Below are 22816 nucleotides of genomic sequence, written 5' to 3'. Positions count from 1 at the left end.
GAAATAGTGAGAAAACAAATACAGATACGAGATTATACCCGTTACTTAATAGGATGGAGACGAGACAAAATTTTGATATCATTAAATTTAGGTATGAGAATGTGGATGAATGTTTTGTACAAAAATAAACATGCAATAGCAAACCCATCCCCTCAGTGTCCTATCGTCATCCCAACATGCAAGTGATAACAAACATTAATATTATTAACAAAATTTAACCAGAGTGAATATTAAAACATTAAAATAATAATAATTTAAATCTTTGAACTAGAGACCAAAATAAAAAAAAATTGTTAATCTTATAAATTTTTAAAAAATTCCAAAAAGCTTCAAAGTTTTTTTAAATCTTCTTTAATTTTATAAACTAACATTGTTAAAATATTTACTCTTAAATATTCATACAATAATTTAAGTTTATGTTATATATTTGTATACATATAGATTATTTTTAAGTATAAAATGTTAATAGAATTTTGTTTTTTTGGAGGGTGATTGATTGCGGGTGTAGACTCATATTTGGTTCCGTCCCTTATTCGAAGACCACCAATCTGTTACACGACTACTACTGCTACCAGAAACACGTGAAAACTTATTTAACATGTGACAAAATAATGTTTGCTACAGCTAGTTGAAGATCACACAACTATGGATAAGAATCACAATTTCCTATGAATTTTTATTACAGCTAAATAGAAGATGACACAACTTTTTAATTTTTTTAATTTTTACTACATCTTTAAACCTCAACATTTATTAACACAAATATATAATTAAGTAAAAAAAAATTTATAATCCACCTCAAATAATCATGAGTCCGTAAATTATTGACTAATTTAAAAATATTTTGTTCCTAATTTATTTTAATACTAATTTGTTTTCTTATAATAGTTTAATTAAAATGTTTACATAAACATTATTATAAAGATAATATATTAAAATTAAAATATTAATTATATAATTAAACAAATAAATAAAATCAAAAATTTAAAATATTTTAAAATATTGTTGAATAACATTTTAATAGAAACCTACATATTTAAATTAAAATTAATAAATAATAATAAATAAAAAAGTTATAAAAAATAATAGAAAATAATAAATTATTGTTGTAAGTAGAAGAATATTCAAAACTGAGTGAAATTTATTTAAATCAGAATTAAGTGAATTAGATTCTATTTAATCCATATTTAAATAATAATAATAATTATTTTTAAATCAAATTCGACTCAAATTTATGACGAGTCAAATTCCCTTAGAAGTTAGGCACACCTGCTTTTTTCTACTATTTTTCATTGCTACCTTGAATGTTTTGTTACATGATTAAAACAAAGACTTTTATATTATCAACAATCTGTTCACATTTGTAATAAAAGTTTTTTTTTTCAACCCCTTTATTATTTTGAGTTGAACGGATAAGCTTGGCCAAATAATTCATACTTAAATCATGATTGGGAGATGCTAAACTTTCTATTTTATTTTTTATAATTTTAAAATTTAAATTTATATAATATGAATCTTGTTAAAAAACTAGTGAAGTCAAAATGTTTTTTTAGCCATCATATAAATATTTTATGCAATTTACTTTTTTTTTCTCATTTTATTTGTTCACACTCTACATTTCCATTCATCCATACGAGATAGAAAGGAAGGTTTTTTATTATTTTTCTTCATTTCTGTCTATGAAAAAGTATTTTCTACCAATCTCTCTATTTCTATTCTTCATATCCTCTCTTTAGACCTATGTATTATTAAAAAAACAACTAAGTTTATATTAATTAAGAAAATTAATGTAAGGCTAATTATTTCTGCCACCTTAATTTTAAGGGCTGCCCTGCAACAGTGGGCCTAAAGGTTGGCCCATGATATAAGAACCCTTCGTGTTGCCCTAATTTCACATTTTCATTCACTTTCAGAAAACCATTCGTCTTTTCGCCTTGCACTCACAGGGCGCTTTGCTAGGGTTCCTCCCCAAGTCTTCTCGAACTAGCTTCGAATCAGTTCCTACTCCACGTAAGTGCCCTCTCTAGATCGTCTGAGTTCCATTTGTTTTTTCTTTGTATTTCACAGTTAGGGTTTAGTATTAATCCGCCCCCTTTGTCCCGTGTACCTTCTGTTTTTAGCTCTTTAGTGCGTTCTAGAGCTGTTGTGCTCCTTGATTGTGCATCGAACGTCCTATACGAACCCATTCCAGGTAGGGAAGCTATGGCTTAAACTTATATTCCGCTCCCTTCCATGTTGTTGACTGTCGTTTTGAGTTTATGTTGATTGGTGTGAGATTTTGGTTAACTGTGGACGCAATGATTTGTTGGGTTGAGTTGGTGTGAGTGGCTGTTACAGGAGAACAGTGGCGAGACCTGATAAACTTGTCCAAGCGAGCCAGTCTTGCCTAGGCGAGACAAACAGGGACTCGCCCAAACCCTTTTTGCGCAAAAGGTCGCCCAGGCGACCTGCTCAACTTTTGAGCGAGCGAACATCTCGCCCAGGCGAGAAGGGACTCGCCTAAGCAAGATCCCGCGTTGGCTTCTGGTTCCTCCTTCGAGCCCTCGCCTAGGCGAAGGGGTTCCGCCTGAGCGAGAACGTCTCGCCTGAGCGAGACCCTTCGGCCTGAGCGGGGGGTTGGGCGAGACAGGGCACTGTTTGGTTGTTTGATTGCTCTTGGATGGTTGGAATTTGTTTGAATATGATTGTTGTGATGAGATACACGTTCGTATGTATGTATATATGCACAATGGCTTGCTAAGTATGTATGATATGATTCATGAATGGTGAATGACGGATATTGTGGAAACTTGGCATGTGAAATGAATGAGTGGACTGGAATTAAAGTAACATGGTATTGATATGAGATGAGGCCCTAGACTCATGGGATGGTGATGATCAGTAGCATGGATTCAAAAATGTGATAAGTATGAGGAATTGGCCTCAGGGGTTGGTATGCAATTTCAAACATGATTTAACGTTCTAATATTGTTAATTTATGATTGATTGGTCCGTGTTAGCGTGTAATTCCTTGGGGTTTCTAGGTGAGACCTTCGGGGTTGCGCTTCAGTGGTTGGAACGTAATTCTATGGTCCCTGTTAGTGGGTGTCCATGGTGGTGCCCCATCTGTATAACTAGGTAAGGATTGCATCCTGACACTCTAAGGGGTCAGTTAGTCTCACTTAGAGCGGACTAACCCCTGTGGTGAGAGTAGCAGGAGGCCTGAAACTTATTAAGGGCTAACCTTGTGGTGAGGGAAATTTGATTCATTGCAACACTTGTAACACATAGCTCGGGGGTGAGCAGAGGTATCCACCACAAGTGCAAGCATCCGTTGAATCCGACCAGGTTATATGTATCCGGATGAGTCGAGTCGAGTCGTAGTGTATTGTTTGAAAGGTCGTAACATGCTTGTGTGATGTACGTATGATGGACTGTGAATATGTTTCTGACTTCATTGATGATGTGATTTTATGCACAAACTTACCCTACTTTTGTTGTTGTGTGTTCCTGCTGTGTGGTACTCTTATTTGCGATGATCATCAACTTGTTGGTGTGAGCAAAGACGAGGAACACCCATGGACAACAGGGAGATGGTCATTCCGCTGCATAGTCCGCGTGGATTGGGCTTTAGTTTCCTTTAGGCTTTTATTTAGGGCTACGGCCCCTGTATTCCTCGTTATTGGAATTGTAAACTTTTAGCCATATCGTTATCCTATTTTTGGTGGCATCATGGTGTGCCTTAGTTGTAAGGTCTTATGTTTAAACTCCTGAACTGCGCTCGCTGTTATATTATAATCATGTGACTTTCTTTTAATTACGCTCATTAATTAATTGAGACGTTACAATTACCTAATATCATTTAATTACATTATTCTCAATTTCATTATAATCCGAAGATGGGACAATTTTCTAACAGAATAAAGAGTTGGCATTTTAAATGGTCAATGAAGAAAATGTGTGATTCTAATCGGAGCAGTATTTCATTCTGAATTTGCCTTTACCTGATTCGTATGGCTTTTATTGTATGCAGTTGGGCGTCTTTTTCAATTCACACTATTTAATTGCAATATTAAAGATAAAATGAGAACTTATTCATACATTAACTATTAAAAAATAGAATAAATCAAAGATATTCTCAACTTCAAGCAAAATTAATTATTGCTGAAGTAATGTTTTTATTTATTTATAACAATATATATAATAATATATAAAAAGATTTTTCTTTTCTCCATATTTTAAAATATCAATTTTATTCTTTAAAATATAATTATTTGTTAAATTTTTTAAAATTGACTGTTCTTTTTACAAATTTTTTATAAAATCGTTTATCTTTTCTTCTTTATTTATTAACGAGCATTCTTTCATCTTTTCTTATATATTTTATTTTATTTTCTCATATTTTGTGATATATTTTATATATTTTGTATAATAAATAACATTACAATATCATTATCTACTAAAATAATATCACAAATATTTAAAAAATACGTATACAGGTACGATATGCGATAGTACATGCGATAGTACAGTGTTTATGCTAGTTATATAATAAAGTAAATTGAATGAATTATACTTATATTGAGTATATATAATTTTTGCTATTTTGTGAATAAGACGCTATATATGATTATATACTGAGCGACTTATGTTTATGTGATATATCTAGTACAATATTATTGTGGTCCCTTTGCGTGTGTGTTGTATTTTATGTGTATTGGATGTAAGGATAATTTAGATGATATTGTTTATTATATGGCACAAAACTTGTTAAGAAAGAAAAATATTTGACTTTACTAATAATTTAATCACAAGGTCATACCCATTCTTATTATAACAAATGCAAGTAGTTATCTAGATATAAAATTCCAACATCAGTTTTATCAGTGAAAATTATAAATTATATATTCATCTTTGTTGAAAATCTTTGTTGAAAGTACTCAAAAATACAAATATTGAACGGAAAAGTTGATTTTAAATGATTAATATGTAGCGGAAGAGTGTAAAATGTTGGTTGAAAGTGACAATAGTTATTTTATTTCTCATGTATGTACATGGATTTTATATGCATAGTATATATACAACATCAAGGTTAATTTAATTCAAAAGTATAAATATAATTGATTTAATTTATTAAATATCATAAATGTAAGGAAGAAAATCTAAATAATATATTTTTATAAAAGTATTGTAATAAATTAAAATCATATGACACCTGTATCAGACTATTAATTAAAATCTAAAATAGTTAGGCTAAAAAAGACCACTGACAAATGGGTTTCACGGTTTTCGTATACTACACTAGAGGTTATGGATTCTCCTACGTTTTATATACTTGTTAACGTTTTGTGTACACAGACAACGGGAGAACGTGGAAACAGATATAAAAGACTTTTTTTCATTGATCTGCGAAGAAAGTAAGAGAAAGACTGATGTAAACAAACAACGTTAAGTATGCAATTTTATGATCGAGTTTTTTGTTATCATCATAGTATAAAACGACAACAATCCTAGAAGCTGTCAGAAACTTCATAATCACTGATCTCTTCACAGGTATACACATGGCTTCTCTAGAGTTTACAGTGCGAAGGTGCCAACCTCAGCTGGTGTCTCCTGCTATTCCCACCCCTCACGAAGTTAAGCTACTTTCCGACATTGATGATCAAGAGGGTCTGCGTTTCCACGTTCCATGGATACAAATTTATCGAATGCAAGCATCAATGGCAGAGAAAGACCCAGTTCAAGTGATTCGACAAGCACTGTCACAAACACTTGTCTTCTATTACCCATTTGCGGGTAGGCTTAGAGAGGGGCCTCACCGCAAATTGATGGTGGATTGCACCGGAGAAGGTGTCATGTTCATCGAGGCTCATGCTGACGTCACACTTGATGAGTTCGGTGATTCTCTCCACCCTCCATTCCCATGCTTCCATGAACTTCTATACCATGTTCCTGGTTCACAACAAGTTACCAACACTCCCATTCTACTCGTACAGGTATTGGAATTTTGAAGTGAATTCTTCATAACTATTTATCTGTGTCTATAGTTTGTTGATGTTGGATATGAACTGATGACATCACAGGTGACACGCCTTAGGTGCGGTGGTTTCATCTTGGCCTTCTCCTTCAACCACACCATCTGTGATGGAGCTGGTCTTTCACAATTCATGAGCACGTGGGCTGAAATGGCTCGTGGTGCAACCAAACCTTCCATTCCACCGGTTTGGCGTAGGGAGCTTCTAATGGCAAGAGACCCACCTCGCATCACATGCAACCATCGCGAATACGAGCATGTCCCAGACACAGTCAAAGGAACCGTCACATCAAACGAACATGACATGGTTCTTCGGTCGTTCTTCTTTGGACCTTCCCAAATAGCCGCTATTCGTGGCTTGGTTCCACCCCACCTTCAGCACTGTTCCACGTTTGATCTCATCACAGCATGTTTGTGGCGCTGTCGCACAAAAGCGTTGGAGATAGAGGCAGAAGAGGAGGTTCGCATGATGGTGATAGTGAACGCACGTGCAAAGTTCAATCCTCCTTTACCCGTTGGTTACTACGGCAATGCTTTTGCGTACCCTGCAGCAGTTGCAACTGCAGGGAAGCTTTGTGAGAATCCAATTGGGTACGCAGTGGAGTTGATAAAGAAAGCGAAAGGCGAGGTGACAGAAGAGTACGTGCATTCGGTGGCAGATTTGATGGTGATTAAGGATGGGTGCACATTTACGCCCATAAGATCTTGTCTTATTTCGGATTTGAGTCGTGGGAGGTTCAGGGAAGTGGATTTTGGGTGGGGTGAGGGTGTGTATGGAGGAGTGGCTGAAGGTGGGGCTGGGAGGTTTGTTGGAGCAACGTATCAGGTGTTGCATAAGAATGGAAGGGGAGAAGAAGGCATAGTCTTACCAATTTGGTTGCCTGCTGAAGCTATGGATAGGTTTGCAGATGAGTTGGATCACATGTTTGGGAACCAAAACCAAACTACAATAACTACTCTTTATTTCCCGAGGTCTACCTTATAGTTTAATAATTTGTTGCATATCTCCACTGCATGCATTAGGCCATAAGTTTATTTATCTTATTCTTAGTTTTCTTTTACTATACACTAATTTTTATATGTAAAATTTGAACTAACCGTAAATAGTTGAAATAATTTAAGTGTTCTTCTCGTCAAGAAAAGTGACACATAATTTTTAACTACTTAAGACTTGTTTAGGTTAAAAATAATCTGTTTCTTGACCATGAGAGTAATATTTTTATTTATAATAGATAAATCAGTTACAAATATTACAGATATACATAATCATCTTAAAGATAATCATCAATATCTTCCTAAATCTCAACCAACCTAAATAATAACTAATGTAACTATAATAATTACATAATATTTGTTAGTATTATTTCCTTAATCTTATCTTCTTACAAGGAGGTTAGATTGCTATCCTTACTGACATCGACTCTATAGCGATACAACTCTACACCTCTGCTCATCCTTTCTCAACCATCATCTTTATGACGATGCACTTCATATCTTTGTTCTTTGTTGATCATCACCCTATCATCGATAATATATTGACTTTATCATTGACAAAATATTGACGTGCTGTTTATGGACGGGTACAAGTGTAATTTGATTTGAATCGAAATTGTGTTAATTCTACGGGACTTCAATTCAAATTAAAAAATTGATTAAAGTTGTATTTGATTTATGTAACTTTTTCTCTAATTCAGAAGTCGTGTAAGGTCACCTTAAAAGTCATGTTATGTGTGCACAATTTCTTTGTAATAAAAAGTCATGTTATGTGTGCACCTTAAAAATTCTCGGTTCTCTTTCATTTTTCTTTCTAATTTTTCTTTTCATCATTCCTAAATCAGCAAGAATCAAAAGGAAGTTTTTCGTCTTGCAAACTCCTCCCACTCGTCTTCGTATAACCCTACTATAAAGGGAGGGATTTTCTGGGAAAAATACGATTTTTTGAATTTAAATTTTCAAGAGACACAACAAAAATAAATAAGAAAGGAACGTAGAATAAAATAGGGATGGAGTTGACACAATCTAACAGATTAATAAGTTAAGTGAAAATTCATTATAACGATGTTAATTTTTTATAAAAATTAGAATTCTAATCCAATAACCAAGAGAATAATTTCTAAAATAATGCAAATTCATATAATATGATTCAAAAGTATCTATGTCAACTTTTGGTACCTTGATATATAGACAAATACGTTTAAAAAAACATAGAAACTCTAAAAGAAAGTCCAAAGCTCAAAACATAAGAAAATAATAAAAAACGAAAATTACAGACTTTAGTGATTTAGTCCTCTAATTTTTTGATTTGATTCATTTTAGTTCTCTTATTATTTTTTTTGTTTAAGTTGGTTTTCTAATTTTTTAAAAATGTTCAATTTGGTTCTTTCTGTTAAGTTGACGTTTGTACATCTCATGTGTCGTTTTGTGAAATTCTAATGATATGTGACATGTATGGACTAGGGATGTCAAAAATCTCCGTACCCGCGGGTATTAAAAATGGTAGAAAACGAATATTAAAAATGGATACCCGCTACCTGCGGGTACGAGTATTTTTTATACCCGCATGTTAACGGGACAGGTACGGGTATCATAGTATCTGTATCCGTGGATACCCGTACCCGCTAAACTTTAATTCACAAAAATACCCTATATATATATGTGTGTGTGTGTATATATATATATATATATATATATATATATATATATATATATATATATATATATATATATATATATATATATATAAACATTATAATCTAATATTTTCTAGGCTACATATCTTATCTTCTTATGTCTTCATTCTTTCAGCTTCAAATATTGGTACGTTGTCTTCTCCTAAGTACACCCATTGACATTCTTCTCTTTCCCTTCTTTGAAATTGGGCATATACATCAAACCCTATAGACAATGACGTTTATGGTATGCTTGTTGTCAAATGATGGAATTAAAATAAGAATATTTGGCACGTGACAGTTGAGGTTTATTATTTGATTATTTTGTAGGAATCAATCAGAGAAAGTGGACTTGTTGATGAAAACACTAATTAAAAAATTTTCATTGTGTTGAACGTTATTTTATATTTATTTTTATAATTATTTGGACTTGTATGGAGACTTGAGTTTGTTTGAACTTTATTTAAATTTTATCATAGTGATGTATTTTATTTTATTTTAATTGAATTTATAATTAAATATTTATATTTTAAATAATTTTGTAAATATCCGCGGGTTCCCGTGGATACCCTCGGATCGCGGATATGAAAAAAATAGACGGGTACCCACATAACAGATATATGACGGATATGGATACGGGATGAATATTTATCTAGCAGATAGGGTACGGGGGAGCTACTATCCGTACCCTACCCGCTCCGTTAACATCCCTAGTACGAATATAATGTGTTAAGGCCAACTTAACAGAAATGACAATAATATTTTGACAACTAAATTTTTTCTATTTTAACTTGAAGTATCATCTTCTAAGTGATTTTCAAATATTAAAAAAAATAAAAAATTACTTAAAAAATAACACCTCAAATAATAAGAGAAAGTTGTCAAATTTTAATTGTTAAAAATATATTTTCCTAACAAAAAGGACCAAATTAAATATTTTCAAAAGAATAAAGAACTAAAATGAACAAAAAATAATAAAACAAAAAATAAACTAAACCAACAAATTAAATGACTAAATCATTGATTAATCTACGTATTCGTATATGTTAGTATAACAAATGTTAATAGACTTTTGTTTTTTGGATGGTGATTGATTGCGGGTTATGTCCCTTCCAACACCACCAATCTATTACACGACTACTACGAAAAACACGTGAAACCTTATTTAAAACGTGAAAGAAAAATAATGTTTGTTTACAACTACCACCGTTTAAATAAATAAAATAAATAAAATAGAAAGATGTTTGCATATCGAACACTATTTTCACCGTACTATGAATATGTGATCATAGAAATAAAAACAAAAAAGTAAAAAGAAATGTAAAATAGTATAATTTATGATATAAAGAAAATATTAATTCCACTTTTAATCTTTATAGATCTGAAAATATGCAAGTTTCATGAAATTTTAGCTGTAGATTTATTTTTCCAAATTTTAAAATTAAACAATTTTAATCTATTGCTAATATGCTATTTAACTGCTTAAAAATGTTACACGTCTATTATTGTAAACTACTTATTATGGTATTAAAAATAAAACTTCATCGTTAACTTGAATAAATATTGTTTTTAATGAATATACTAACCGTTTTGATTAACAACTAAAATTATTTAATTTTAAAAAACTGAAAGACTAAATATGTGATTAAATTTTTATTGATAATGCTAAACTATGTGTACAAAAGATGGATTTGAGTCTAAAAAATAATATTAAATAAATAAAATAATAATTTCAGTAATTCCTATGTAAAAGCAAGTCCCTTCATTATTCAATGTTTTTTTGTTTTTATAAAATCTCGTTCAGTTAAAAAAAAATCAGGTTAATTTAATTCATTAAAAAAACTATAAATCTGATACATGGATGTAAATATAAATAATATTCTTTAAACATAAAAATTATAATAAATTAAAATTACCGATACGTTTAAACATAAACATTACAATTAAATTTTAATATAATAGTGTTAAAAAATCCTCGACTGGCAATTGAGTTTCATTATTTTTGTCAAACGAATACAAGTACTGCCAAAATAATATTTTCGTTCCGTAATCGAGTTTGTCTATTATGACTGGAGATCCGTTTGTTTATAAAAGGGGTAACAGTCGTAGGTACTGTGTCAACTCAAACAAACAAGTTACTAAGTAACTCTCTCTCTCTCTCTCTCTCTCTCTTAATAAATACTCACATAATTCATGGCCTCATCTTCTTCTTCTTCTCTACAGTTCACCGTGCGAAGATGCGAACCCCAGCTGGTCCCTCCAGCTATCCCCACTCCTCATGAAATTAAGCTACTTTCCGACATCGATGATCAAGAAGGCCTTCGTTTTCACGTTCCATTCATACAAATTTATCCAAAGCAAACATCAATGGCAGAGAAAGACCCAGTTCAAGTCATTCGCCAAGCACTGTCACAAACACTTGTCTTCTATTACCCATTTGCCGGTAGGCTTAGGGAGGGTCCTCGCCGTAAATTGATGGTGGATTGCACCGGAGAAGGTGTCATGTTCATCGAGGCTGATGCTGACGTCACACTCGATCAGTTCGGTGATTCTCTCCACCCTCCATTCCCATGCTTCCATGAACTGCTATACCATGTTCCTGGTTCACACCAAAGTACAAACACTCCCCTTCTACTTGTACAGGTATTGTAATTTTGAAGTGAGTTCTTCATAACTATTTATCTCTGTCTATAGTTTGTTGATGTTGGATTTCAACTGATGACATCACAGGTGACACGGCTAAAGTGCGGTGGTTTCATCTTGGCCTTCTCCTTCAACCACACCATCTGTGATGGAGCTGGTCTTTCACAATTCATGAGCACGTGGGCTGCAATGGCACGTGGTGCAACCAAACCTTCCATTCCACCGGTTTGGCGTAGGGAGCTTCTAATGGCAAGAGACCCACCTCGCATCACATGCAACCATCGCGAATACGAACATGTCCCAGACACAGTCAAAGGAACCGTCTCATCAAACGACCATGACATGGTTCTTCGGTCGTTCTTCTTTGGACCTTCCCAAATAGCCGCTATTCGTGGCTTGGTTCCACCCCACCTTCAGCACAGTTCCACGTTTGATCTCATCACAGCATGCTTCTGGCGCTGTCGTACAAAAGCGTTGGAGATAGAGGCAGAAGAGGAGGTTCGCATGATGGTGATAGTGAACGCACGTGCAAAGTTCAATCCTCCTTTACCTGTTGGTTACTACGGCAATGCTATTGCATACCCTGCAGCAGTCACAACTGCAGGGAAGCTTTGTGAGAATCCGTTTGGGTACGCAGTGGAGTTGATAAAGAAAGTGAAAGGTGAGGTGACAGAGGAGTACGTGCATTCGGTGGCAGATTTGATGGTGATTAAGGATCGGTGCACGTTTACAACTGTGAGGTCTTGTATTATTTCGGATTTGAGACGTTTGAAGCTTAGAGAAGCGGATTTTGGGTGGGGTGAGGGTGTTTATGGTGGAGTGGCTGAAGGTGGAGCTGGGAGGTTTCTTGGAGCAACCTATCAGGTTTTGCATAAAAATAGAAATGGAGAAGAAGGCATCATCTTACCAATCTGGTTGCCTGCTGAAGCTATGAATAGGTTTGCAAAAGAGTTGGATCACATGTTTTGGAACCAAAACCAAACTAAAATATGGAGTCCTAGTTTAATCAAGTCTACCTTATAGTTTGTTAATAGGATTTAGATTCTGAAATGGTTTTCCAAAATGGTTTTTTCTGTGCTATTTCTGTGTACTGCCTTAAAATATATTGGGTATTGATTTTGATATTTTAAAATATATCACTTTTTTCTTTTTAAATACCAGTATTAGTATATTTTAGTGTGCAGAAAAGAAGATAGCATCAGAAAACCAATAAAAAAATTATCGTAGCTTATGAAAGAATAACTTTAATATTTGATGTCTTAGTATGGTTGAAAGGGCGAAGAAAATTTTGGTTTGTTATGGAAATACAAAAAATTGAACTCGATAAAAGTTGAGTTCTCAAATGATTTTTTTTTTTCAGAATTTATGTAAGTTTCAAACTATCTGTTTTTAATATTTGGCTTCTAATTTCGTTTTAAAAAAGAATGCTTAATTAATCGAATGGTACCAACTTTCTTTCGGATATTTTTCAGTTTGGTCTCTACTTTTAAAAAATTGTCTATTACGTCTTAATTTTTGAAAAATTATCTCAATTAGGCCTATTTCAGAAACAAAAATATTAATGTCGTTAATGGCGTGTCGCATATCAGTCTATGTTTTTTTTTTTGTTTTTTTTGTCATACGTCAGGTCCTTGGTGTTACACGTGATAAGATACTGAGTGTTATTGTCTTGATTTCAATTTAGTCATCATATGTCTATTTGTTTCAATTTAGTTCCATATAACCATATACTTTTATTTGTTTCAATTTAGTCCTCACATATACCATTTTGATTCAATTTAGTCCCAATTTTTTTCAAATATATATATATATATATATATATATATATATATATATATAAAGTTACTTAATAGAATATGAGTATTTTAAAAATTTAAACGAAAATAGAAATATGACGGAAATGAGTATTATGACGATTATGGAACACAAATATTTACATCCTTATATCCAATTGAAGAAGTAAGATATTTTCTATACCCAACCAATACAAGAATTTTTCGTCAAACAATGCCATGGAAACATGTCTATTTTTAATCCCTATTTGCTTCTATCAAAATAAGGTGCAACTTCAAATGTGCACCTCAAAATGGACAAAAACATCACGTGCTATGTTAAGTTTTTGTATTAATTTTAATTGTTATTTAATTACAAAAGATTATAATTTTACTTTAAAAATTTGAACTCTTTCCTTTCCAAAGTTTTAGTGGGGAGTGAAATTTCAATTTTAATTAACTTTTAAAAAAATTATATCTTAATATTTTAACCGGTTAAAATCGATATTATAATTAAAAAAGAAAAAAAATCATAATATTATAACATAAATAAATATTTTAATAATATATATTAATAATTTAAAGTAAAAAAATTTGAACATGTTCTGTATTTAACATATTCTTTATTTTTGATAAAAGATATTAATAATTTAGTTTTAAAAATAAAAATATATATAATCAAAATATGAATATAGTTCTAGGTAAGATATAAATGCTAACCTTAAATACATCCAACAACCTATCTAGAAATATTAAAACTTTAAGTTTTGGCATGGAAATTTTGTAATGCAATGCCCTTCGTAAACCAAAAACTGCTTAGTCACATCGGAAACTTCGTATATTTATAAAATTAAATTTTCTGATGAAAAAAAAAGGACTTCATAAAGTCTAGCCGTTCTTGCTCCGTTTGGATCCACCATCATAGCTTGGAATCAACCATACAGTATTTTTCATGTATTTTACTATAATGGTGTAGTTTTATATGTAAAATTTGAACTAAAATTGTGTAAGTTTTGGATGATTTGAGTGTAAGTATGACTTCAATTTAATGAGTTAAGGTTGCGAGAAAAACCGATCATTAAATAGAAACAAACAAATACAAATTTAATGTATATATCCTATATCACTCTTTAAATTTATTTTGTGTAAAAGTGATATTAATTTTTCTTTCATTATTTATTTAAGTGTAGTAGAGAGTAGTTCATTCAAATGTGAGTACAACATTTGAATGATTGAAAAATTCAAAGTGTTAAACTCTTATAAATTGTGCATAAATTGTACAGGCGTTTAAAAAACTCTTACATATAATAATATTGTATCAGTGTTTTAAGTTTTTTAGGATCTCTCACCCATCTTATTAAAGGAAGACATGACTGAAATAAGGCGAGAATAGACAAATTATTTTTTCAAGCATGCAGAAGATAAAATTTAATTAACTTTTTCTTTTAACTCAGAATACCTATTTTATTCACTAATTATTTATTTTGACTTTAGAAATATGTATTATGTATTACTAACGTTATGTTTGAAATCTATATGTTGTTCTTGATATTTTTCTTTTTCCAGGTTTTGATTTCATGCTAAAACCAATTTAATTAAAAAAAAAAACTCAAAACTTTACCCGTATTATAGAACTAACCGGGATATATATATATATATATATATATATATATATATATATATATATATATATATATATATATATATATATGTATATATATATATATATATATATATATATATATATATTAACAAACATAAATTAACAGTAACATACATAAAATTGAAGACAAAAAAAGAGAGTAAAATATTTATGTTTGTTATGTTTACGATAGATATAAATTTACGGGTATTATAAAAGCAATAAACATCAACTTTTGTTTATTGTTTAGTCAATTGACATAAATTTACATCTTTCATCATTATATCTGACAAAAATAGACGTAAAAATTCTAAAATAACATGTAAAAGTCTTTTATGTTAGTATTCGGACAAAAAAGATTTAAAAAAATAAAAAATAAATAAATAAATTACAAACTAATACGTAACATGTTTTTAATATCATAGATACATATTTGACATAAATGACTTAATTAAATCAATTTTAAAAAAAATTAAAAACATAAAAAAAAAAAATTAAGGAACCTACTTAAATTATTTCAAGGCCAAACGAATAATTTAGTCTTATTTTTACTACAATACAAAAAAAATTACTGACTTAAATGTCGACGAAATATATTTGCATACACCCCTTCAACCATCTCAACTTGAGAAGAGGAGATCATCTTAGGGTGGAAGTCATTTCAAAGTTGGGGAAGAACAAAGAGAAGGTCTTACAAAGACACCTGAATTGGTATATGAAAAGTAAAACCATGTGAAAAACTTTATATTAAAAGTGATGTAAAGTAATTTCTTTTGAAATTTCTGTGTGATTTTTATAATTAAAAAACTTATATATATATATATATATATATATATATATATATAATTCTTAATTTTGATAAGTTTCGATATAAATTAATAATTGTATAATAACACAAAAAATAACTATTATCAAAGTAAGATCAGGAAAAAAGATGAAGAATATTGGTTTTTTCAGCCATCCTTTCTTATTTGCATATGTAATTGAAACTTTATTTTAATTTTAATATGAGATATCATTAGTTTAACTAATGGTAATGAATTGCAATTTTTTTTAAATTATTCTTTATGAATTGACATTGTTTACACCGAATCTTGTTATAAAAATGTATTTTTGTTTCTAATTAACCATTTTGTGGTAAATGCTATTTTTAACCAAAAATAATTATTTACCATTAAAAAATAAAATAAACTAAGAAGAAAATGTAACTAGTATGACAATTTCGCGATAGTAAATATTAAAATATAATTATAATAATACAACTAATTATTTAAATATTTTAATTGGAGACCAAAATATAAAAATATAATTGATCTTATAAATTTTTATAAATTTAAATACAGTTCTAAAACTTTCAAAGACAATTTTTTTTTTATAATTTTCTTTCATTTTAAATTAAATTATAACAAAATGTATATTTATGTTGATAAAAGAAGAAGATGAATATCTTATTCTAAAATCTTGAAGAGAAATGAAGTTTTGACGATGATAATAAATAAAGAAAAGTTGAAATTTCATTGATGATAATAATTTATAGAAAAATGTTGAAGAGAATGCTAAGATCCCGTAGTAATTTACATGGAGAAATGTTAAATACTTGAACGTTAGCGTGGATAAATATTCCCTACAATATGCTACCTTGGTAATTAAAAAAGTAATAATTTGGCTACTAGTTTTACTTTGGTTTTGGTCAACATTACAGAATATAAACCAAAATTCTCTTAACTATATACAAACTATATAAACAATGTAAAAAACATGTATCTTCCCGGTAGGTTGCTTTTAGATAGGAACATGTTGAGAGTCCCATATCAATTAGAAATAAAGTTAATTTATATAAGTTTAATTCATAATATATAAGTGGAGTGCAAATTTTAGTTTAGAAGTTAATTTTGTAGAGTTGAAGTAGATCTCAAGTTTACTTCTAGATATCAGAAGCAAGTCATAATCTATCTTTTAGACATTTTTTTCTAATCGATATCGGACGTTAGGTTTAAAGCTCACCTCGAGAAGTATGTCATGTAACTCGTGTTCAAACCTTTCCATCGCTTTGGCAGGCAACAAAATTGGTATCACTGCACCTTCTTCTCCGTTTGCATTCTCATGCGATATCAGATATATTACTGCATCAAATGCTCCAGCCCCAACTTTGGCTACTCCGCCATACAATGCATTGCCCCACCCAATGCGAACATCCTCATCTGCCACGACAGCGCCACAAACATGCTGTGATGAGATCAAACCACGTCATGTCATGTTCTGTTTGATGTGACGGTTCCTTTGACTGTGTCTGGGACATGTTCGAATTCGCGATGGTTGCATGTGATGCGAGGTGGATGTGTTGCCATGAGAAGCTCCCTATGCCAAACCGGTGGAATGGAAGGTTTGGTTGCACCACGTGCCATTTCAGCCCATGTGCTCATGAATTGTGAAATACCAGCTCCATCACACATGGTGTGGTTGAAGGAGAAGGACAAGACGAAATCCAACATCAACAAACTATAGACAGAGATTAATAGTTAGGAAGAAATACCTGTACGAGCAGAAGGAGAGTGTCGGTAATTTGCTGTGAGCCAGGAACATCATATAGCAGTTCATGGAAGCATGGGAATGGAGGGTGGAGAGAATCGCCGAACTGATTGAGTGTGACGTTTTAAGATTTTAGTTTGGATTAAAATATTCATTTGAGAAATAAAATATGATAAACTTAAAGGGAAAATAAATAAATAAAAGTGAGATTGTTTGAATCAATAAACTTCAAGTTTACTAACGTTTTAATATGGTATAGAAAAGGCTGAGGAAAATTTAGCTTGTTATGGAAATACATAAAATTGAACTTCAGAAAAGTTGAGTTCTCAATTTTGTTTTTCAGAATTCATGTAAGTTTCGAACTATTTACTTCTAAAGTAAACATGAAAAAAAAAAAAACACTATGATACTTTGACAAACTTTTTTTTAGAATAATAATATTTTGACTACTAAATTTTGACAACTTTATTTTACAACATGAGGTGTCATTTCTTAAGTGGTTTTAGAATATTGAGAAAGAGAAAATGAAAAAATGGAAACCAATCAGAAAATGACACCTAAGATTGTAAGAGAAAGTTATCAAAATTTAGTAGTCAAAAAATTATTTTCCTTTTTTTTAATAACGTTTGACAAAATTTGCTTTAACACACACCAAACATTTTTTTTTCTCTTTCCAAATCATATCAAACCTTTATTTCATCCATTAAAGCATTGTCACATATACTTTGTCAAAAGTTTGTCAATAAAATTTTTTCAAAACATAATTTTTCAAAAAATAAATGAATTTACCGATACTTGACCTATTTTTATGCAAATAATGATAAAAAGAAATGGAGAAAGTGTGCAACAAGTAAATGTGAAAGAGTGTTGAACGAGAAAAAAAATTGATTAGTTGATTTATTATTGTTTAATCATGTCCTAGTTTAATAATGTCTACCTTGTAGTTTGTTTAATAGCTTATGAAACAATAAGTATTTAGTTTACTAATGTCTTAATATGGTTCAAAGGCAGAAGAAAATTTTAGTTTGTTATGGACAGTAAAGTGAACTCGAAAAAAAGTTGAGTTCTCAGATGATTTTTTTTTTTTCAGTATTCATGTAAATTTCGAATTATTTATTTTTAATATTTCCCATGTAATTTTGTATTAAAAATAATGTTATGTTACTAACGTGGTACATGTAGCACATAGGACATGACAAATTAAAGAAAGTAAGAAAGACAACTTTGAGGTTACAACGTAGATGTATACTTCTAGTGCTGGAACGCATAAATCTACTTGCCAAAAAAGCTATATGATATTTAAATTAGTAAGAGAATTTGATTTTTTTTTTTAAGTAAGAGAAAATAAGATCGAGAGAGTGTATTTCGAGTCTAAATTTTCTACTGATTTTTTTTTTGTGTTATCCTCTATTAAATATTAAAAATATATTTTATTGACATTTTAAATATTTTTATAATATTTTTTAAAATATCAAAATTAAGCGTAATCAATATATTATGAAGGCACAATAAAGAAATAACACAATAAAACTCATCAGAAAATCCAAATTCAAAAAACGGCTACATCTATGATGCATAGATAAAAACATTTCCAGAAACGTTTATTGAATATGAGTCATAAGTATAACATGTTGATACATTTATTTTAAAAATAATATTACATGATACATGATTGATATATATATATATATATATATATATATATTACAAAATATAAATATATTTAAAAATATGATATCTAAATGATTATTATTAGATGAATCCAAATTAAAATCAAATATATTAAATATTTTTAACATAAACAATTTATAAATCATTATTATAAAAATATTTTTAAATTTTATATTAGATATTTAATAATAAAATACAAATATAATATATAAATTGAAGTGTTGGCAGATTATGGAGCTACACTTTATTAAGGGCTTTTTTTATGTCTAACAGCAAATTTAATTTTATAAATATAAATATAACTATTTCCAAAAATACATGAAGTTTGGTTTACAGTTTCCGATGTGACTAAGCAGCCTCACTTTATGAAGGGCATTGCATTACAAAATTATTTTCATACCAGAACTTAAACTTTTAATACTTCTAGATGGGTAGTTGGATGTATTTAAGGTTGGCATTTATATCTTACCAAAAACAATTCTTTCACAGCCAATTACATTGATATTTCGATTATATATTTTTTATTTTTTAAAATTAAATTATTAATATATTTTTATCAACAATAAAAAGTATATTTATTATAGAACATTATAGTGCTTAAATCTTTACATTAATAAATATTATTATAACATATTCATTTATGTTACGATCTTATATTTATGATCGTGGCAAGTGAATCCTTTATTTTTCCAATATAATTTCAATTTTAACTGGTTGGAATATCAAAATATTTTTTTTAATTTAATTAACATTGAAATTTTACTTTTCACTAAAGCTTTGGAAAGAAAAGAGTTCAATATTTTAAATAAAGTTTTAATAATTTCAAATTAAATAGCAGAACTAAAAATTAATACAAAAACTTAACAAAGAACATGATGTTTTTGTCCATTTTGAGATACACCTTTGAAGCTATGTGAATTGATTTCGAGAAAGTGTATGTTTCAAATGTTTAAAATTGTACCTATCCATTCATGTTGGGTAATGTAGTACAACTAAACCTAATTAGCCTCGTCGTAAAAAAAAAAAACTATAAAATATTATAAAATAAATATATTGGAACAAATATTCATATATTAACATATATGAGTAGTTTGATTACATCTTATATTTCTATCAAATATTTATAGGATATTTAAGGTGTCATAATATTATTATTATCATTATTTTTATTATAATTATTATTATTATTATTATTATTATTTATTATTATCATTATTGCTTAGTTGAGGTAAGTCCTTATTTAATTAATATTGCTTAATTTTACATTATTTATTTTATCACTCTATAAATACATCTAGTATTTCTTAAAAAATACATGAATTTGAATTTTCTGCTGGATTTTGTTGTGTTATTTTTCTATTGTGTCTTCATAATACACTGACTACCATTAATTTTGACATTTTAAAATATATTAAAAAGATATTTAAAATATCAATACAATATATTTTTAATGCTCAGTAAAAGACAACACTAAAAAATTCAGTAGAGAATCTGAACTCTTCCCATTTTTTTCCCATTTGGATCTAGTGTCATAGTTTGGACATCAACATCTAAATTAATGTACAGTTATTTTCATGTATTTTAGTATAATGAGGTAGTTTTATATGCAAAATTTGAACTAAAATTAAATGATTTGAGTGTATTTTGATTTAAACCAAAATTGTGAGATTTATATCGATTTATAAGTTCCAAAGAATTAATATTTTTCCTTTCACCACTTTAAAAAAGATGAATCTATTATTTTATTTTTCATCAATATATCTATTTAAACAAAGAGTTTAAGACTAAAAATAATTTATCAAAAATTGAGAAACGTAATTGTTAAAAAAATACATATGATAATCAAGTCAGAACTAAAAAATGATTATGAAAAAATATATAATACATAATTTTTCCTTCTATATTCATACATAAATTAATATATAAAAGACTTACAAGATAAAAAAATACTAATTATTAAACTAATATTTTATTATCAAAAGATAAAAAAGAAATACCTTTGTTATCTTTAAAAAAGGAAGAGAACAAATAAAAAATGAGAACATGATGAATTTGTGCCTAATTTCTCTTTTCAAAAAAACAAACAAAAAACATGTAAAAGTAGAAGATAAATAAATCATGTGAGAAATTTAAAAGACAACGAGAGAAAGCATAAAAAATATTTTAATAATTTTTTTATTCACATCCTCAACACAACCTAAGAAATTGGACTAAAGCCAACACCATCCTCAATACAAAAGAACGACATTAAAATCATCACGGATACACCAGGAATCATGATGATTAACAAGAGAATACCATAGAGCGACCACCGGTAGTTACATCATATTTAGTTAGGTAATTAAAAGCCAAATGTTTTTTTTTTTTTATAAAATCTTATTTAGTTAAAAAATCTGGTTAATATAGTTCATTCAAAAACACCCATAAATCCAATAGTAAATCAAAATAATATTTCTTTAAATATAAAAACTATAATAAATTAAAATTACTGATATGTTTGTCGTAAATCAGTCTCATATATCCATGATTTCTGTTGATGATATTTTAAAATACTCTTATATTCTACATTAATCGATATAAAACCTTTTAATAATATTGTATTTTTAAATAGATTACTGATATTAACGACTCTTCTAAATGTTATATTTTATAATGAAAAAAAATTGTCATAAAACATTGTTTAAAAAATATATTGGTCAAGTAAGCCTCCTTTTCATACTCTTAATGTTGATGGGAATGTTTTCCCAACAACCAAAAAACAAAGGAAAATGTTTTCCTTTAACCATATGCATCCTTGGATTTTTCAACACTTTTTAGGATAATGATATTCCAATAAAATTTTTTGATAAGGTTTTGACACAGTTTACGTGGCAGCAGTTTTTTTAATTTTTAATAACTGAAAATCTTTGTTCGCAAGTGCAGCTGAGAGGGAAAGAAAAATGAGATTAAATGTCTTTTAGAGAGAGAAAGAGAAGAGAAAAAAGGGGGGAGGTCCGTTCCGCAGTGAAGAGAGAGAAGGTGGAAATACCAACTTGCGACCGGAGTTAGAAAGTGAAGAGATAAAAGGGGGAAAGTGAGGCCTGGGTGGGGCGACCAGAGTTAGAAAGTGAAGAGATAAAAGGGGGAAAGTGAGGCCTGGGTGGTTTCGAACTGAGAAAGTCAAGACAGAGAAGGGGGAAAGTGAGATTCCGGCAACCATTTGGATTGGTGGTGGTGGTGGGTCGTTATCAGGCAATGCGAGAGTGAGAAGAAGTGGTCAACGACAAGGAATTCGTCAGCCCAAGCGTACAATCGACCCTTTGGCAATTGTATGTCAGGTTACAACAGCAGGTTGAAATGTTTTTTAGTTATTGCAGTGCAAATAGGAAAAGGTAGCACTAGTCCCCCACATAGTACTGGTTTAGTCCCCAGTTAATGTATGCAACATATGTGTGACAGAATTCAATATTGTAGACGTATTTAACAACTTTTAATTCATTGTACAATACTGATTAATTTCAACTCCACTCCACAAGTAGTTACACCTAACTCCCTACTTACCATCAGAGGTTTGAATATTGCCTGTACTAAGTTTACATCCAAACAAATTACTTCATTTGGAATGGATAATACACGGGAAAATTTGTTGGGAAAAATGAAACACAAATCATGTGTTTACACATTTTAGTAATTGTGTTAACGTTTTCTGCAGTTTTGTTAAAAATGTTTGCCATTACTCCCCACATATGTATGCATAAGTGCCCATATATGCGTGAAATGTTTTTTAGCGGTTTATGTAGTTGACAATGCACAAAATTAAACGAATGCAATGTTAATTATTGTACTGGACTTGGTGATTGACTTCATTGTTCACTTACATGATGGCCATTGGTCGACT

General features: G+C 29.9%; 2 protein-coding genes across 3 annotated transcripts; both read left to right on the top strand.

Moving 5' to 3' along the window:
* The first annotated feature begins 5266 nt into the window (after window positions 1-5266).
* Window positions 5267-7142, top strand: LOC114189028 (benzyl alcohol O-benzoyltransferase-like). Of its 2 annotated transcripts, XM_085674509.1 has the most exons (3): window positions 5267-5431; window positions 5533-5975; window positions 6063-7142. In XM_085674509.1, the coding sequence occupies exons 2-3, from the start codon at window positions 5541-5543 to the stop codon at window positions 6996-6998; spliced, it is 1371 nt and encodes a 456-aa protein (XP_085530635.1). In that variant the 5' UTR covers window positions 5267-5431; window positions 5533-5540; the 3' UTR covers window positions 6999-7142. The 2 variants fall into 2 exon arrangements, with proteins under 2 accessions (XP_085530635.1, XP_027933526.1); XM_028077725.2 differs by having other exon boundaries at window positions 5267-5975.
* A 3583-nt stretch (window positions 7143-10725) lies between these two features.
* Window positions 10726-12480, top strand: LOC114187673 (benzyl alcohol O-benzoyltransferase-like). Its single transcript, XM_028075981.2, has 2 exons — window positions 10726-11325; window positions 11413-12480. The coding sequence occupies exons 1-2, from the start codon at window positions 10876-10878 to the stop codon at window positions 12346-12348; spliced, it is 1386 nt and encodes a 461-aa protein (XP_027931782.1). The 5' UTR covers window positions 10726-10875; the 3' UTR covers window positions 12349-12480.
* Window positions 12481-22816: the final 10336 nt, after the last annotated feature.

The sequence above is a fragment of the Vigna unguiculata genome, chromosome 6 (assembly GCF_037176805.1).
Source record: "Vigna unguiculata cultivar grain cowpea cultivar isolate G323 ecotype 2 chromosome 6, ASM3717680v1, whole genome shotgun sequence".
Taxonomy (NCBI): Eukaryota; Viridiplantae; Streptophyta; class Magnoliopsida; order Fabales; family Fabaceae; genus Vigna; species Vigna unguiculata.
The sequence above is the reverse complement of the archived record's forward strand: the minus strand, read 5'-3'. Positions and strand labels throughout refer to the sequence as shown.

Bases quoted from the DNA above. Each gene is read 5' to 3' on its own strand.
- LOC114189028 (XM_085674509.1), top strand. From the start codon at position 5,541: ATGGCTTCTCTAGAGTTTACAGTGCGAAGGTGCCAACCTCAGCTGGTG. The intron at 5,976-6,062 runs GTATTGGAATTT...ATGACATCACAG, and splicing joins CTCCCATTCTACTCGTACAG to GTGACACGCCTTAGGTGCGG.
- LOC114187673 (XM_028075981.2), top strand. From the start codon at position 10,876: ATGGCCTCATCTTCTTCTTCTTCTCTACAGTTCACCGTGCGAAGATGC. The intron at 11,326-11,412 runs GTATTGTAATTT...ATGACATCACAG, and splicing joins CTCCCCTTCTACTTGTACAG to GTGACACGGCTAAAGTGCGG.